At 39.7% G+C, this 16,425-nt stretch overlaps 1 protein-coding gene across 1 annotated transcript in view; it reads right to left on the minus strand.

Moving 5' to 3' along the window:
• Positions 1–16,425, minus strand: part of NEB (nebulin) — a 211,255-nt gene that overhangs the window by 56,484 nt on the left and 138,346 nt on the right. Inside the window, exons 102-116 of the mRNA XM_056861655.1 lie at positions 16,175–16,279; positions 14,547–14,651; positions 13,478–13,585; positions 12,176–12,283; positions 10,600–10,707; positions 8,824–8,928; positions 8,628–8,732; positions 7,808–7,906; positions 6,682–6,792; positions 5,796–5,900; positions 4,622–4,726; positions 3,464–3,568; positions 2,739–2,843; positions 2,058–2,162; positions 806–910 (exon numbers count right to left, since the gene is read on the minus strand). Coding sequence (XP_056717633.1) covers positions 806–910; positions 2,058–2,162; positions 2,739–2,843; positions 3,464–3,568; positions 4,622–4,726; positions 5,796–5,900; positions 6,682–6,792; positions 7,808–7,906; positions 8,628–8,732; positions 8,824–8,928; positions 10,600–10,707; positions 12,176–12,283; positions 13,478–13,585; positions 14,547–14,651; positions 16,175–16,279 — 1,584 coding nt within the window. The remainder of the gene's footprint in view (positions 1–805; positions 911–2,057; positions 2,163–2,738; positions 2,844–3,463; positions 3,569–4,621; positions 4,727–5,795; positions 5,901–6,681; positions 6,793–7,807; positions 7,907–8,627; positions 8,733–8,823; positions 8,929–10,599; positions 10,708–12,175; positions 12,284–13,477; positions 13,586–14,546; positions 14,652–16,174; positions 16,280–16,425) is intronic.

A 16,425-nucleotide genomic window follows, 5' to 3' on the forward strand; every position in this document is an offset into this window, starting at 1 on the left:
AAGCAAACACAAAAATAATTACGGCGGTATTAAAGTATGAAGTAGACAGTGCAGTGACTCCAGATATAAATATATTTACAAGGGAGCTTTTTTCAGAAAATGAGAGGTTTATTGCTGCAAAAATGTATTTGTCCCACAGGACTAGGCCTGCAATTTACAGCACTGCAATTTAAAGGCAGAACAATCTTCTAGAAACTGAGTAAAAGCTTCACAGTTTGATAATTATCCTTGAAAGCACTTAAGTGAACTGTTTCAAAGGAGTGTTTGGATTCAGTAGGAGATACATTTAAACATGAGAAGTGTGCAATTATCCCCTAAACGATAGAATACTATTAATGATAAATGTCACAGTGATGCTGGATAAGTGCAGGCAATGATGCTATTAACGAAAAATGTAAGCGATCCTCAAATAAATGGCATAGTAGGGTTTTCTTATTGCTAAGTAAGGGCACAATCCACAGAGAATTTCTTTTTTGCATACTCTACCGATGCTGATGTGCACTTTTGCAGTTGTGTCAATGAGATTTGAGCGGAAGTCCCCAGATAACCATGCCCTTTTATCATGCTGCTGTGCTGCTTTTGGCATTAAGTGGCAGTTCAGCCAAGTTCTGCATCTTTTAGTTGGCAGTGGAAAGCTAAAACAATTAGTAAACCTTGGTTTTTCTGAACCGTGCTTTAAAGACATAATGGCTTTTGGAAAGTGTCTGCCTACAGTTGTATGCAGAGTCCCTGCTCAGTTGGTAGTTAATGGATATGGAATCTAACATTGGAAAAGAAAACCTGTCTTTTGACAGGACACACATACCGGACTGTACAGTGCCTTGTTCTGTCCTGCCAGCACAAGATCTGGAGTATCCCAGGCATAACAACCAATGCCTTTGAGCCATGTTAAGTCTTCCTTATATTTAACCTGTAAAAATAAAATAATAACAGCAAGAATTACATGATGAGACTACACTCAAGAGGGTAGCAAATTGCCAGCCCCTACTTCAGAGATAAGTAGATCAAAATCAGTTGAAATGTTCAAGCATAGTTGTTTGTTTTTAATTTAGTCCCTGATCTCAAACACACTCGGTGGGAATTAAAGCTCTTTATTATCAACAGAATAGAGTTCCAACTAAATGCACTTCAGGTTGAGCTGGCCAACCAATCACTCCAAACAACTTGGTCTTTGGAATTTTACACCAGTAACTTCTTTTATGACTACAGTTTTAGTGAAACAACATGAAACTACTAATGCCATTTTTCTTAATGGATTTTCAGCATGAAGAAGAAGAGTTGGTTTTTATATGCCGACTTTCTCTGCCACTTAAGGGTGACTCAAACCGGCTTACAATCACCTTCCCTTCCCCTCCCCACAACAGACACCCTGTGAGGTGGGTGAGGCTTTGAAAGTGTGACTTGCCCAAGGTCACCCAGCTGGCTCCATGTGTAGGAATGGGGAAACAAATCCAGTTCACCAGATTAGCCTCCGCCGCTCATGTGGAGGAGTGGGGAATCAAACCCAGTTCTCCAGATAAGACTCCACCGCTCCAAACCACCACTCTTAACCACTACACCATGCTGGCTCTCACTCGTTAGTGATAGAATTACAAACCTATCCTAAGCCCCAACTAGAAAGGCCTTCATGAAACAGTATAAAACTTCTCTGTTAAGCAAGGAAAACTGTTAATTGGTCTTATTTGCGTCTCATCAGGTAACACACACACATATCTATATCTATATATCTATATACCTATATCTATCTATCCATCTATCCATCTATCCATCCATCCCTGTACAAGAGCCATTTCAAATTTTATTGGAGCCCTCTTGTCTTCATAAGCTAACAAGATAACTCTTGTCTTCATACAGCAACTGACGGGTGGGATTGCCCCATTATCACTTCATTTGCATTGCTCCCTGAAAGGGGAAAAAAGTGAAATAGAACTACAAAACTAAACACTTTTGAAATGCCTTTTAAACGAGCCATTCAATGCCCCATTAAGTAACTCACAGCAAGATATAAGGCTATGTATATACATAATATCCAGATAGCAGGATCTATTCACACTCACATCACTGACTGCATCAGTAACGGCACGATGATGGAAGTGGTCTGGCCGATCTGGGATCGATCTCCAGATTCCTAATTGGCTCATGTACTTTTCTTTATATTTCACCTACAAAAATACATATCTTTAAAAACATGGTAGAAAATACGGGACAAATGAAAATCACAGTACGATAACCTAATATTATGATGTTTTCAAATCAAGGATATGATGTCCCAATTGTAGCAGAGGGCTATATGAATGAAGGGATTGTGGATCAGTGGGTAAAACTGGGCAGGCCTAAAGATACAGAGCAAACAGCCAATGCTTGGTGACACTGACAGAAATTCAGAGTGAAGAATGGGAGTGGAGTAGGAAATAAGGGAGAAGCAAATGTTGATGAACAAGGGAATTCTGGTGTTTTCAGTCATAATGGCCAAGGATAAGCTACACTTCTGGATGTGTAACAGATATCAAAGGGGAGACAAAGGTGCTAAAAGGTTGCTCACTTTCTGCTACAGCAAAGAGAGCTATAAAACCACTCCCATAAAATGTGTGCCCATGGGAAATGCTGCAGTTGCATTTATATTTGTATTTAGCACTTTTATACCTTCCTCTTCCCACATATATAATGTAATGAAAATCCATTATAAGTCTTGGTTATGATAGACAGAATATTCATGAATCAGAAAAGCCATTACATACCTTGCTGATATCATCTGTGACCTTGCGATGGTACACAATATCCAAAGCATCCTTTACAGTGTGGTATTTACCCTTTGCTCGTTCAAAGGTTTCTTTGTAGCGCAACTGAAAAAAAAAAGAGAATGAATATGTAGGAATGCATTAGTTAATATTGCCAAAGTGATAAAATGCTGTTTAGTCCCATATCACCAAGATAAGTAATGATTTCCAAAATGTGATTTTTCACTCAACCTCCTCAACTATTGCCATGCATATAGATCCCAATATAAGTAACATGAACAAATTCCACTTCACATTATAACAACTGCATAATCCTAGTTTTCCCCAATCCATAGTATGGCATATTAATCCCAGATACATTGACTGGTGCACTTCCTTTCCTGCAAAAAGCTCCGTCACAAACACCAGTTGTTCTATGTGCAGTTAACAAAGATGGCTGTCTATGGGTTGTTTTGGAGCCATTAGTGGAATGTTTAGGGGAAAGCTTTGTGGAGTTTCTTTTTCCATCTTACAAAAATGAACAATTCTAGATATACAGAGATGTAGGAGTAGGCTGTTGAATTAATCTAAATAAATATTTATATAATTCTCTCTGGAATAATCCTCTCCAATTTTGATAAAAACATGCTGCTAAATTAAACTCAAGATCATCTTACTTTTCATTTCATTAATTTTTAGCCCATTAGCTCTTTCATTGTGATCTTATGTGTACTGATTGTACTTACATCACTAGCATTCAGGTAAGCCTTCTTAGCTCTGATGAGGATTGGTGTATCGGGGACTGTTACATACTTGTGCTTTATTTTCTCATAATTGCTTTTATATTTTTTCTACATTGTATAGGGGGAAAGAAAAGCAAAGAACAAAAATGACAAACATCACGTTGCTCACCTAATACAGCATTAACATCACACAACCTGGGACTTAAAACAGAAGCATTGTTCTTACATACAAGTCAATTAATACAAAAAAAAAACACAACCTAAATCCACTCTTCAGAAGTATTATTTAAGCAATTTGTTTTTCATTCTGCGATACCATTAAAATCAACTTAAAGGCTCTATGAGTCTGCCATGTGTTTTGGTGTTTCAAACGGGTTGGGTACAGTGATCCTTCAAGCAAAAGGCCCTGAGGGATATGGATTTTTGCTGGGTTTCCCTCCTCCCCGCAGTCCTTTCCAGTCCCAGAGAAGTTGATTCCCAGGGTCATGAGACCCACATGGACCAACAGCAATGAAAACTTCAGTGAGAACAGGGAGGGGGATGAACTTGTTTTTCCTCTCTTCCGTCAGCCGATAAACCAGGATTCCAAATCATCCTGACTTGAATTCCAGTTTGTAAGCAAGAAACAAACACAAGGCACAAACAGAAGAGAGGCTCAGACATGTTTCTCAGTGTCCTGTGAAAACAGCTCAAGGACCGTTTATGCTTGGTAATTAGCAGCGTGTCCCAGGCTGAAGTGTCCCGCATATTTTTCTATTTCTTCACGCTGAACCACCATTCCAGCCTTCACTGTGAAGCCGGTGCATACCTGCTTCGCATTACTTAAGAGCCCCTTTCACACGACCTTTTGTGTTTGCTCTGCCCCCATGTCGAAGCATTTCCGGAAAGAAGCATGCAGAATCACAGCTGCGGCTTAGCTATGCAAGCGACCATTGCTAATGGCTATGCAAACAAAGGAGGTGAGTGGGGGGTGGAATTTGTCTGACTTCTCCTCTTGCATTGGACCATGAATAGTCATTTTAAAGGTCACATTTTAAAAAGCAGCTTTGAGCGAGCATCAAAATCGACCCTGCAGAAATGGCCAATGACTCTGTAGGGCTTTCTTCAGTACTAGAGGCACATTTCACTTAAAAGATGACTAAATAGCAAAGAAGGTCTTACCTCACTGGCATAGTCCTTCACATGCTTAGCAAGCTCCAAGGCAGGTGTCTGATTCCCAGCATGGTGATGAGGTCTTTCTTTGGTGGCAAGTTCTGCATACAAATACTATAGAAAAGACAGAAACCATGAAATGTCAAATATATACCATGCACATTAAAGGCATCATACTAAAAAACACGGAGGCCCCGTGGCACAGAGTGGTAAGCTGCAGTACTGCAGTCCAAGCTCTGCTCATGACCCGAGTTCGATCCCAACGGAAGTTGGTTTCAGGTAGCCGGCTCAAGGTTGACTCAGCCTTCCATCCTTCTGAGGTCAGTGAAATGAGTACCCAGCTAGCTGGGGGTAAAGGGAAGATGACTAGGGAGGGCACTGACAAACCACCCCGTAAACAAAGTCTGCCTAGTAAACATTGGGATGTGACTTCATCCCATGGGTCAAGAATGACCTGGTGCTTGCACAGGGGACCTTTACCTTTTTACTAAAAAACAACCCAGTGACTTCTTCATCCACTCACCTTTTGTCCAGATAAAGACCGTATGACCACATGAAGCACTAGATCATTTGTCCCAAGCACTCCCTCCCAAATGAAGACATGACACAACGGTATGGTTTTAATATTTAAATGGCTGATCTACATCATAACCTATTAAAATATGCCAATATATTTTAAGGAGGTGGGATGTGCTAGGCAGCCCTACCATGGCTGCCATTATTTGAGCAAATCCACCCTGGCTCCAAACTTGGCCTGCAATTACACCAGCCCTGTTTATCTTCACCAGCACATGTACTGAGAGATGCCAAGCCACATCACCCTCCCCGATGTGCTGTAAACCACTACCAGGTTTGGGACGATGAAGTTCAGCACCAAGGGCACGCCTTCCCTATCCAAGCCATCATTAAACAGATGATGGGCTGTTCAGAAAAATGACCCTCCAACATGCCTAGCGCCCAGTGCCTCGGGGAGATTGCCAATTCTCCCTATCCACCCCATCCCTTTCCAGCTAGTTATGGCCTAACCAGTAAGAGACCAGTCAGATCTGATGTCAGATCTTGTCACCCTCTCCATTCTGAAGGACTAGGTTAGCTAGAAAATGGCAAGGAAGAGTGGTGCTACGTTCAACAGGAATTCCATACAGGCCATCCAGGCTCACCTCTATTAACAAAAGGTGCTTACCTTGCTCTGTAGTTTTTGCCCTGTTTTTGCCCTGTGAAAATCTGGTGTATCAAGGATAGAGGTGTACTTGGTCTTTCGCTCATTGCCTACAGCTCTGTACACAATCTGCAGGAAACACAATTCAGTTATGTCTTCTAACACAAATCTTCAAATTTCAGTTAAAGAATATATTTAAAACAGCAAAAGCATATCTAATGCACTGGAAAGGGAAAACAGAAAATACTTAAAACAATTGCCAGTGAGTATGAAATTTCCTGCGGCTGAGTGTGGATCCATTCATATCACTAACTGAACTGAGGTACCTGAGATAATCAGGTATTCAGTTACCACATTCAATTGATAGTAGAAGGATAACACAGATTTTTGACAGATTACACTAAACAATAATGTGAATAGGCCTTATTCATCTCAACAGATTGGGCAGCATATAGAGTTGCCAGGTCCCTCTTCACCACCGGCGGGAGATTTTTGGGGAGGAGCCTGAGGAGGGTGGGGTTTGGGGAGTGGAGGGACTTCTATGCCATCAAGGCCAATTGCCAAAGCAGCCATTTTTCTTCAGGTGAACTGACATCTATCGGCTGGAGATCAGATGTAATAGTAGGAGATCTCCAGCTAGTACCTGGTGGTTGCCAACCCTAGCGGCATACTTGGGCAGAGTGAAACCAATTCAGCCAAATTCTGTAGAGAACAGAGCATGCCTTTAATACTACTTTGATTGCTACAGTTATTTCTGGCAGCTAGTTTGTGTTTGCCTCTAACCTGAATAAGTTTCAGGCCTGCTACAGCTGTGAGTGTAAGCATTCTCAAATTACTAAGGCTTCATTTAAATTCATCTTCAATTTAACAGTTGTTTTAATGATAAGATGACTGAATATGTCAAACTCACATCACTCAAATGGGTCTTTAGCTCTTGGATAGTCCTATACACAGGAGTGTCCAGAACCACATGGTATTTGTCTTGCAGCTTCTTTGCAGAATTGGTGTACACATAATGTGACTGAAAAAAAAGAAAGCATTTCTCTCAAAAAATATGTCATCTCTAATATTCCCAACAATGCAAAAGTATATTCCCAACAAAGAAAGCTTATGTAGTAACAGCACCATATAACAGATAATACTGAGACGCAGAATGGTGTAGTGGTTAGATTCAACTCCCTTCTCTGCCAGGGAAGCTTGCTGGATGACCTTGGATCAATCACATACACATAGGGGATAAAATGGAGGAGAAGAGAATGATGTAAGCTGTTTTGGGTCCCCATTAGGGAGAAAGGTGGTATATAAATGAAGTAAATAAGGATTCTGATCTTTAGAGTACCTGATTGTGAGAGATGCTATAATTGTGCCATGAATTTTGAACAACAGTGGGGGTTGAAAGTCTACTGCTTTGTTCAATAGATAATACTACATCGTTAAGGCAATCTTTCCATGAACATGGAACACATTAAAGTCCATAATGACAATGAGCACTTTTCGTATATTTGCTTACGAAGTGATCACCAAGGGCGAAAAAGCATGGTCACTTTAGCCTCCTTTATTCCCTGTTTCAGCCAGGATTCAGCCAGGATAGGACGCAGTTTCAGTGAAACGCATGCGTTCAATCCTGGCTGAATCCTGGTTGAAACAGGGAATAAAGGAGGCTAAAGAGACCATGCAACTTTAATAAGATAGGAGAGACCAGTGGCTCAGTGGAAAAGCATCTGCTTGGCATGCATCTCCAGTTAGAAGGATCAGGTTGTAAGTGATGTGAAAGACTTCAGCCTGAGACCCTGAGCTGCTGCCAGTCTGACTAGACAATACTGACCTTGATGGACCAATGGTCTGATTCAGTATAAGGCAGTTGAATGTGTTCAAGAGCAAAGTGATACCACATTCATCTTCTACCATCCAAGCATGGATCTCACACAGAATTAATTTCACATTCTACAATAGTTTTGGATGGTAAAGGTAGTTTAATCTGTTACACAGTCTGGCATTCTTTCACACCAAAACATACTCGGTTACAGAAAACTCACCCAGAGGTTACGCAAGTGCCGAGCACGGACCATATCAGGAGTATCATACAGGAAGCAGCCCAGTCCTCTCAGCCATTCCAGGTCCCCTTTGTATTTGATCTGTCAAAAAGTTAATAGGTATTTTTAATATAGTTCTTATCTATTTGGGAACAGGTAAGGCTAAGACAATGAGGTATGATCCAGAAGGTCTCTGGATCAAAACGTGTCTCTGCCATGAACTCACTAGGTGGTCTGAGGCAAGCTACTCCCCTCACAGTTTCAATGCCCCCTCCCCAATATGCAGTGTGAAAATCAAAATACTGACCTACATCATGGGGAGTAAACAAAAAGGAATACCTTCTAGGAACGCAAAAACAAAGTACTCCAGTACAAAATATATTATCAAAAATAGGGGTGTATAGTGAACTGCATACTGAAAACACCACCTGAACACACAGTATGAAAAAAAATGTGACAAACATATAATTGTAAACAATATTCAATGTACTAACAGCAGGTGTCGAAATAGACTGAAAAATAAACAGTATAAATGCATAAATATACAATTCAAGAGAAAGGAGTAAATGCACATGACAAACTATGGATTGCCTGCCAAACTCTCTTTCAAGTAGATCTTCAGCAAACCATTTCTGTTTGATTCTGTTTATTCAATTTTAAAACTGCCACCAATTCAAAACAAGGAGCCAAAAAAGGCGGTGATCCCATCTACTTAAACCCTTAGATTTTCATAAATTGTTGAACTGAAATTGAAATGCGATCAGGAGGAGTAAAAAAGAGGATCAATCTAGCTAGCTGGGTCAAATACAGGGCGCTATCTTACATCACTTGTGATCTCTCCAACGTAACGGCTATGCATTGTTTGAGGAGTATATGGAAGGGAAATCAAGTGCCCCCGCATCTTGAAGAAGTCGGTTTTGTAGATTAGCTGAAAGAGAAAAAGAAGAGGGAAATGAGGGAGGGTCCTCTTCATATCTAGTATAACAATTTTGATTTTCAACTGAATAAGTGAAACTTACATCACTGACAGCTTCTTGAGTAGCTTTCACTTGGCGGATTTCTGGGGTATCAGGGGTGGTGTGAATTTTGTCCTTATTTTTGTGGTATGTCTCCCGATACAGTCTCTGTAAAATGAGAGAAAGTGTTCCACTTTCACTTAAACCAATCAAACACAGCTTGTTACCGGTCCTCTGATCTAGTATTCTTTGCATACTCTGAACTTATTTATTTAATACTTACATTTGTATCTTACCTTCCTTTCATTATGGAACTTAAGTTAACATGAGCTCTGATCCTAAGCATGCTTTCCAAGGAGTAAGCCCCACTGACTAAAATGGAGTTTATTTCTGAGTAGACGTTCTCAGACTCATACAGAGGCTTCACAGAAGATTTGTCTAGGCACTAAGTAAACCCACGCCCTGACCTGGATAGTCCAGGCTAGCCCAATATTGTCATATCATGGAAGCTAAGCAGGGTTGGGCCTGGTTAGTACTTGGATAGGAGGCCAACAAGAAAGTGGTGGGTTGCTATGCAGAGGCAGGCAATGGCAAACTACCTCTGAATGTCTCTTGATTTGAAAACACTATGGGGTTGCTATAAGTTGGCTGTGACTTGACGGTATTTTCTACCACCATCTATACATATTCCTGTTTTGGTAAAGTTGAAGTCAGAAAAAATTGAAGTGATGCAGTTGGTAAGGCTGATGAAGTCCTACAGCATATTATGCTCCTGAGTCTCGAAGGGTTTAAACTGGCAGAATTGATTAAGAATTTCGAGGTTTTGTTCTGCCCTCCTATTAGAAAAACAAGTGGGTTCATTTGCTAAGAGTGCTTTTTTCCCATCTTTATCTTACATGGAACCTACCTGCCTTTTTGGAGGCAGCTGTCTTGACCATGCTGACCCATGCTATAGTAAACGTATAGCTAGACTATTACAATGTGCCCCATGTGAGGCTACCCATGGGGTTAGGTTTTAAAAGAGGTTTGTCTTCACTGTGTATTTCTAATGCGGATTTTTGTCTGTTTTTCTTGTAAACTGCCTTGAGTCCATATGGTCAAAGGAAGGCTAGGAATAAAATAAAATAAAATAAAAGTGAGCTTCAGTAAAGCTGCTGGATAATGGGAACTCCAGAGGAAGACCCAACAAGAGATGGGTTGACTCAATAAAGGAAGCCTCAATTTGCAAGACCTGAGCAAGGCTGTCAAAGATAGGACATTTTGGAGGATTCATAGGGTTGCCATGAGTCAGAAGCGACTTGATGGCACTTAACCCACACACACACATGGCCAAACTACCTCCATCAAAATCAGTATTAGAGGCAAGGGGATGCTCTGTGGAATTCTGATGCCTGCAACACAGATGCCTGCATTGCACTCAGTACTAACAAAGGTCATTCACCATTCTCACTGTTATCTTCCTAGATGTTCTTGTTTTCCCATTTAAATGTAAATGAGCAGGGGAAAACCAATTTACTTTTCTACCAATAAGGTTTTGTAGTCTTATTGGTAAAAAAGCTCTCAGTGTAAGAATAAAATACCCAATTTAAGAATCAATATAATGCCATCGACCCTAAATGCAAATGTGCACAACTGGCGCATTGCTTAACCTACAGGCATGTTACAATCACTAACTGTTCCATTATAAGAATAGAGATTTTATGACATAATGTAATGTATGCTATAAAACAATACTATTCTGATAAGTCCATCACTTTAGAACCCAGCATTGATCTTAGATAATTGTGCAGAGTCAGGTATTACATACATGGAATTTTCTATAAATACTATTTGCATTACCTCATTGAGAACCTTATTGACTTTCCTTATATTTACAAAGGGAACAGCTTTGGGTCCAAAATTGTAGCCTTTAGCCTTGATATGTTCATAGACTTCCTTATATTTTAGCTGAAACATAAAATAAACAAAAATCAGGTGCATATCTCTTCAAGAATCACTAGGTAAAAGAGAAGGTAAAATTGAAAAGAATTTATATAATTTAAGAGAATATCAACATGTATATGAAAATTCCAGAAATTACAATTAGTTATTTCTCTTTATACTCTCTCCTGGTTCTTTCTATTTCCCATTTTGTATTTCTTATATATTTGATTTGTTTCTTCATTGATCCCCCAAGTCCTGTATTTTTGCAGTATTCTCCTATTTCTGTAAATCAATAAACTATTTGTTAAAAATAATATTACAGTATATAACATTACATGGGATTTAGTTTGGATGCCACGTAAGTGGAAGAATATTAAATGATTTCACATAAATTTGGTAATGAAACTCACCAGTCACCCTAATTCTAAATAATATGTCTTGGAAGGAAGTTATGCAAATTTCAATAGTATTAAATAGGGTAGCCATCCCCTGCTCCAACGAGCATTTCTAAGACAAAAATGAAATTATAAAAATGGCTATTGATTGACGGCATAACATTACTTCCAGTTAAGCACAGAAGTGATATGTCAATATTCTCTTAAATTATGGGATTGGCTTCTTTCTTCCCCCACCCGTTATTTCTGAAATAAGTGTTGAAAAATCAGAGTGGTGATAACGCCAGGTAAGTGGTAGTTCCTGCAGACATCACTTGAATCTAATGTCTTCCACAATCCTGGGGTCAATCTACCCAAAGAACCGGCTGATAATAACTAGTGGTACACCTGCATTAGCCAAACCACCTGTGCAAATCTGGTTATACCAGAGTGGGCTGTAGAAGGTTTTCAGGAGCCTCAGTTTAGCTGCCAAAGCATACAGGATCCCAAAGAATGTCATGAGCTTCTGTTTAATTCCTTTCCTAATACACCTTTATTGTAGGCAAAGCCAGAAAATGTTACAAGTTTCATGTTACAAATGTTGTTTATTGCTTGCATAGATCGAAATTGTCGGTATCAAAGAATGTAGTAGATCCCTTGGTTGGATTTTTTTAAAGTATCTGAGCCAGTTTTTCTGGCTAACTAGAAACAGATTTGTCTTGATCCCTCAAAGTTTTTTTAAAAAATGTTTTTAAGGAATTGACTGAAAGTCTATGGTAAAAACCATATAGAACTATGGATGTACTGACACAATTAGAAGGATATAGTGTGATGAATGATAATAGTCTGACAGAGTAATGTGTGAATAAGAAAGGCAGGAGGCAGTCATCTATCTCATTTAATATTATTTCATAATAACAACAATAGATGATCTACAAACTGTTTTGTAATGTTCTTAATGAGTTTAATATTGCAAATTCAAACTATATATTTGTTCTAATTCATCATAGATTTATTTACTTGTACACCTCTATCCATTCATTCATTTTTAAAAAATTCTAGAACAATATAAAAGTTGACAATAAATAATTTTTTAAATAATGTAGTCAGCTACTTACATCGCTACCAATGTAGTGGGCATGTTTAGCGTGCTTGAAACCAGGAGTGTCTGCAGAGAGTGTGTATCCAGTAGGAAGTGCATGTAAACCAGCATTTCGGTAGAGACCCTATTCCCCCAAAAAAACAAGATTCACATGAAACAATGTCTTCATTTTGCAACAAATCCAAATCCATCAGTCATTAAAATTTCTGAAGTTGAGTGATTTCATTACACTTGTACCTGTTCCATGATAAGAATCATAGCTCTGGAAAAAAGACTGTCTCAGAAAAGCCTATAATCACTGCTGGTCTTTTCAATTCACACAATAATGATTAAGGTTGCCAGGTCCCTCTTTGCCACCGGTGGGAGGGTTTGGGGGCAGAGCCTGAGGAGGGTGGGGTTTGGGGAGGGGAGGGGCTTCAATGCCATACAGTCCAATTGCCAAAGTGGCCATTTTCTCCAGGGGAACTGATCTCTGTCACCTGGAGATCAGTTGTAATAGCAGAAGATCTCCAGCTAGTACCTGGAGGTTGGCAACCCTAATAATGATGCCTCTCATTTTCTGTGGCCCAGTGCCCTGACAGACAGTCTATGAGGGACACTTGGAATCTCTGATTGGTCCACCCATGTGCCATCCCTTCCAATCCTGCACACATTCCTTGTCTGTTGCTCCAATCTCAGCCATTACTCTTCCCCATAGACAAGCATATATAAGGCATATATTACAGCTAGGACTGAGAAGCCAGCAGCTGTAGGGAACAGATGGGGACCTGTGACAGCCCTGTGGTTGCAGGTCAGGGTGTGAGCCTAATAATGATTGGGTAATGCCCCGTGGCGCAGACTGGTAAGCTGCAGTACTGCAGTCAAAAGCTCTGCTCATGACCTGAGTTCGATCCCAATGGAAGTTGGTTTCAGGTAGCCGGCTCAAGGTTGACTCAGCCTTCCATCCTTCCATCCCCAGTTTGCTGGGGGTAAAGGATGACAGGGGAAGTAACTGGCAAACCACCCTGTAAACTAAGTCTGCCTAGTAAAAGTCGGGATGTGACGTCACCCCATGGGTCAGGAATGACCCGGTGCTTGCACTGGGGACCTTTACTTTAATGATTTTGTAAAGGATTTTCCCCCTCAATGGTTATGAGCTGGAAATACAAAATTGAAAAGGTATGCATGGAGGTTAAATTTCCAATGGCAGGATTTGGACATTGATTTTTATTACTATTACTATTAATTTTCTACTTTTCTTATTTTCACTATGCCACTATTCCCAGTGCATCCACCCTCCCATCTTCCCCCCATTCAGAAACACAGTCCAGGCACTTACTTCACACTGTATTTTGTATGCATTATTTGCTCGCTCCAAATCCACTGTCTTGTCAACAGGAGTATATTTTCCTCGAATATTATGTACATAATCATGGCGGTAAATAGCCTAAGGAATTGACAAAACAGAGCAAGTAAAGTGATGGCTCACAATACACATTTAATTACTTCTTTTTTTTAAAAAAATTATTATTTTTATTTTCAACACAACACATAACAAAATACACAACACATATACTTAATACATCACTATTACTTTACTACGACAAGACCATATTCTACCCATATTTGGGGCAAGTCTACAATCTACAGTCATCCTGACTAGTAACATTCTTAGAGCTTATTATTACACATATAAAATATAGGTAAACCAAGCTGTGAGGGGACGGGAAAAACTAAATATATATTACAGATTTCATTACTTCTTGTGTACTAATTACTGACTAGGCATACAGATCTGGTCCAAATTTTGAAATGCAGAAGGCACGGTATCTTTACAAGGAAAAAATGTTAATGATGGGGAAATATATATTAAATCAACCCAGTCTGTTTATTTCTGATAGACAGGGCATGGCCTGCAAATGCAGTGCACAGATAAAATGGACCCAAAAGAAGTATAAAACAAGGAGATCCTGAAAATGTAGTATGCAAGTCAAAAAGTAAGATTTGGGTCCCACAACTGCTTCTGACATAGCTTGGAACACCAGTGGGCACGTGAAATAGTTACTATTGTATTGCAAGCTGAGGAGCTCTTGTGACTGTTGAACTCTGTGATGGATTACTTCTATTGTGTTTATGATCAGTATAACTATATTAGGTGCATTAGAATAATCACAGAAGACAAGACTAGGAAATTAACAACTTCTTAGGGACAAAAAATTGGCTATGAAGGATGAGCTTGATTCCAAATGTAATATGCAACCTGCTGGTACCAGGTATGAGATATAACTGAAGAACTGTTGTCAGGGATAGTAGATTTGAAAAGATGAAAAACAATGCTGAACAATGTATTGCAGCAATAATTGGTGCACGGTGGAAATGCTGAGATTAATATAAAAAGTCATACTTACTTCACTCAAATTGATACCACTCTGGACATTCTGAACATACACTGGTGTGTCTGTGACCACAGTGTATTTACTCTTCAACTTCTCGGCCTTTGATTTGTATTTGAGCTATGAAAAAGAGAAACATTAATATTTTTATATATCCTCTGTAACTTATGACTGTATTTTTAAAATGCTCCACCTAGCAGCTTTTCTACAGGTATACCCTGGATGGCCTAGGCTAGCCCTATCTTGTCAAATCTCATAAGCTAAGCAGGGTCAGTCCTGGTTAGTACTTGGATGGGAGACCACAAAGGAAGTCCAGGGTTGCTTTGTGGAGGCAGGCAACAGTAAACCACCTCTGTTCATCTCTTACCTTGAAAACCCCATAATGACCACCAAGAGTCAGCTGCAACTGGAATGCACTTTATTCGTACTCCAAATATAAAAATTCTACGTGCATATTCATGGTTGATGTGTACCATGATTATTTTTAATTGTTCCCATTTTTTGTATTTTTGCTGTATTTGCTGGTCATGGACCGTAATAAATTCTTCTGACTTTGAAGCTGTACTTGCCAGCTTTCTTGGAGACCACCCCCCCACAAAAAAAAAATTAATGCCAGAAAAAGTATGACTGCAAGTCACTTCAGATGTGATTAAGGTTGCCAGCTCCAGGTTGGGGAAAACTGGAGATTTTGGGGGTGGAGCCTGAAAAGGGTGGGGTTTTGGGGAGGGGAGGGACTTCAATGCCACAGAGTCCAATTGCCAAAGCGGCCATTTTCTTCAGGTGAACTGATCTCTATCAGCTGGAGTTCAGTCGTAATAGTGGGTGATCTCGAGCCACCACCTGGAGGTTTACCGCACACTAGTTAGCCTGTTAGCAAAAGTTACAACAGCAGTGTTGCCAAGCAAATAAACAAATTTACGAAGAATAACAAACGTGTTCTATTAAAAAATTATTCATATACACAGTGAATACAAACAGTCACCAATTCCTAAACATTTCAATTACAAAAACAATGTTTGAATCTCCTATAGTTAGGAGAAGATAGTTGGAGAAGTTCATGTGCATTGCATCTTTTTCTCCACTATGTGGTGGTCAAGGATATGCCGATCCGACCGCGTTCTTCCATCACCAGGATATCCAACTATCTTCTCCTAACTATAGGAGATTCAAACATTGTTTTTGTAATTGAAATGTTTAGGAATTGGTGACTGTTTGTATTCACTGTGTATATGAATAATTTTTTAATAGAACACGTTTGTTATTCTTCGTAAATTTGTTTATTTGCTTGGCAACACTGCTGTTGTATCTTTTGCTACCACCTGGAGGTTGGGAACCCTAGATATGATACACAAAGAGCAGTTCCATGTAGGTGAAATGTTGATGCTGAAAATTCATCGAGCAGTGTGATGAGGGCCAATATGACTATTCTGCCATATGCACACCATCTGAGAAGTGATGATTGCCCATGGATTCTTAGAATTCATGCTTCTGAAGAAGTAAGTTTATTCACAGAGCAGTGCTCACATACTGGCAAGCTGCACACAGCCTGCAAACGTTTTTGATTGGCACTGAATTGACATGTGCCCAGATCTAGGAAGCAAACCAGAACAGAGGCCAAGCTGTTGTTGAAAGGCCATACTTACATCGTTGCGAAGGTCATAGGCATGTTTGGCATGGAGAATTTCAGGAGTGTCCCAAACAAAGCACCCTATGCCTTTGAGCCAGTTGAGGTCATCTTTATATACAATCTAAGTTATTGGAGGGGCAAGAAAGAGAAACAATGAGAATTCCGTAGTAATAAAATAGGAAGATGCCTTACATAATAATCAAACTTTTTATTCATCATAGGAATCTAATTTTGTAGATCATGGTGATTTTATTAAGTGTCCCCTAA

The sequence above is a fragment of the Euleptes europaea genome, chromosome 15 (genome assembly GCF_029931775.1).
Source record: "Euleptes europaea isolate rEulEur1 chromosome 15, rEulEur1.hap1, whole genome shotgun sequence".
NCBI lineage: Eukaryota > Metazoa > Chordata > Lepidosauria > Squamata > Sphaerodactylidae > Euleptes > Euleptes europaea.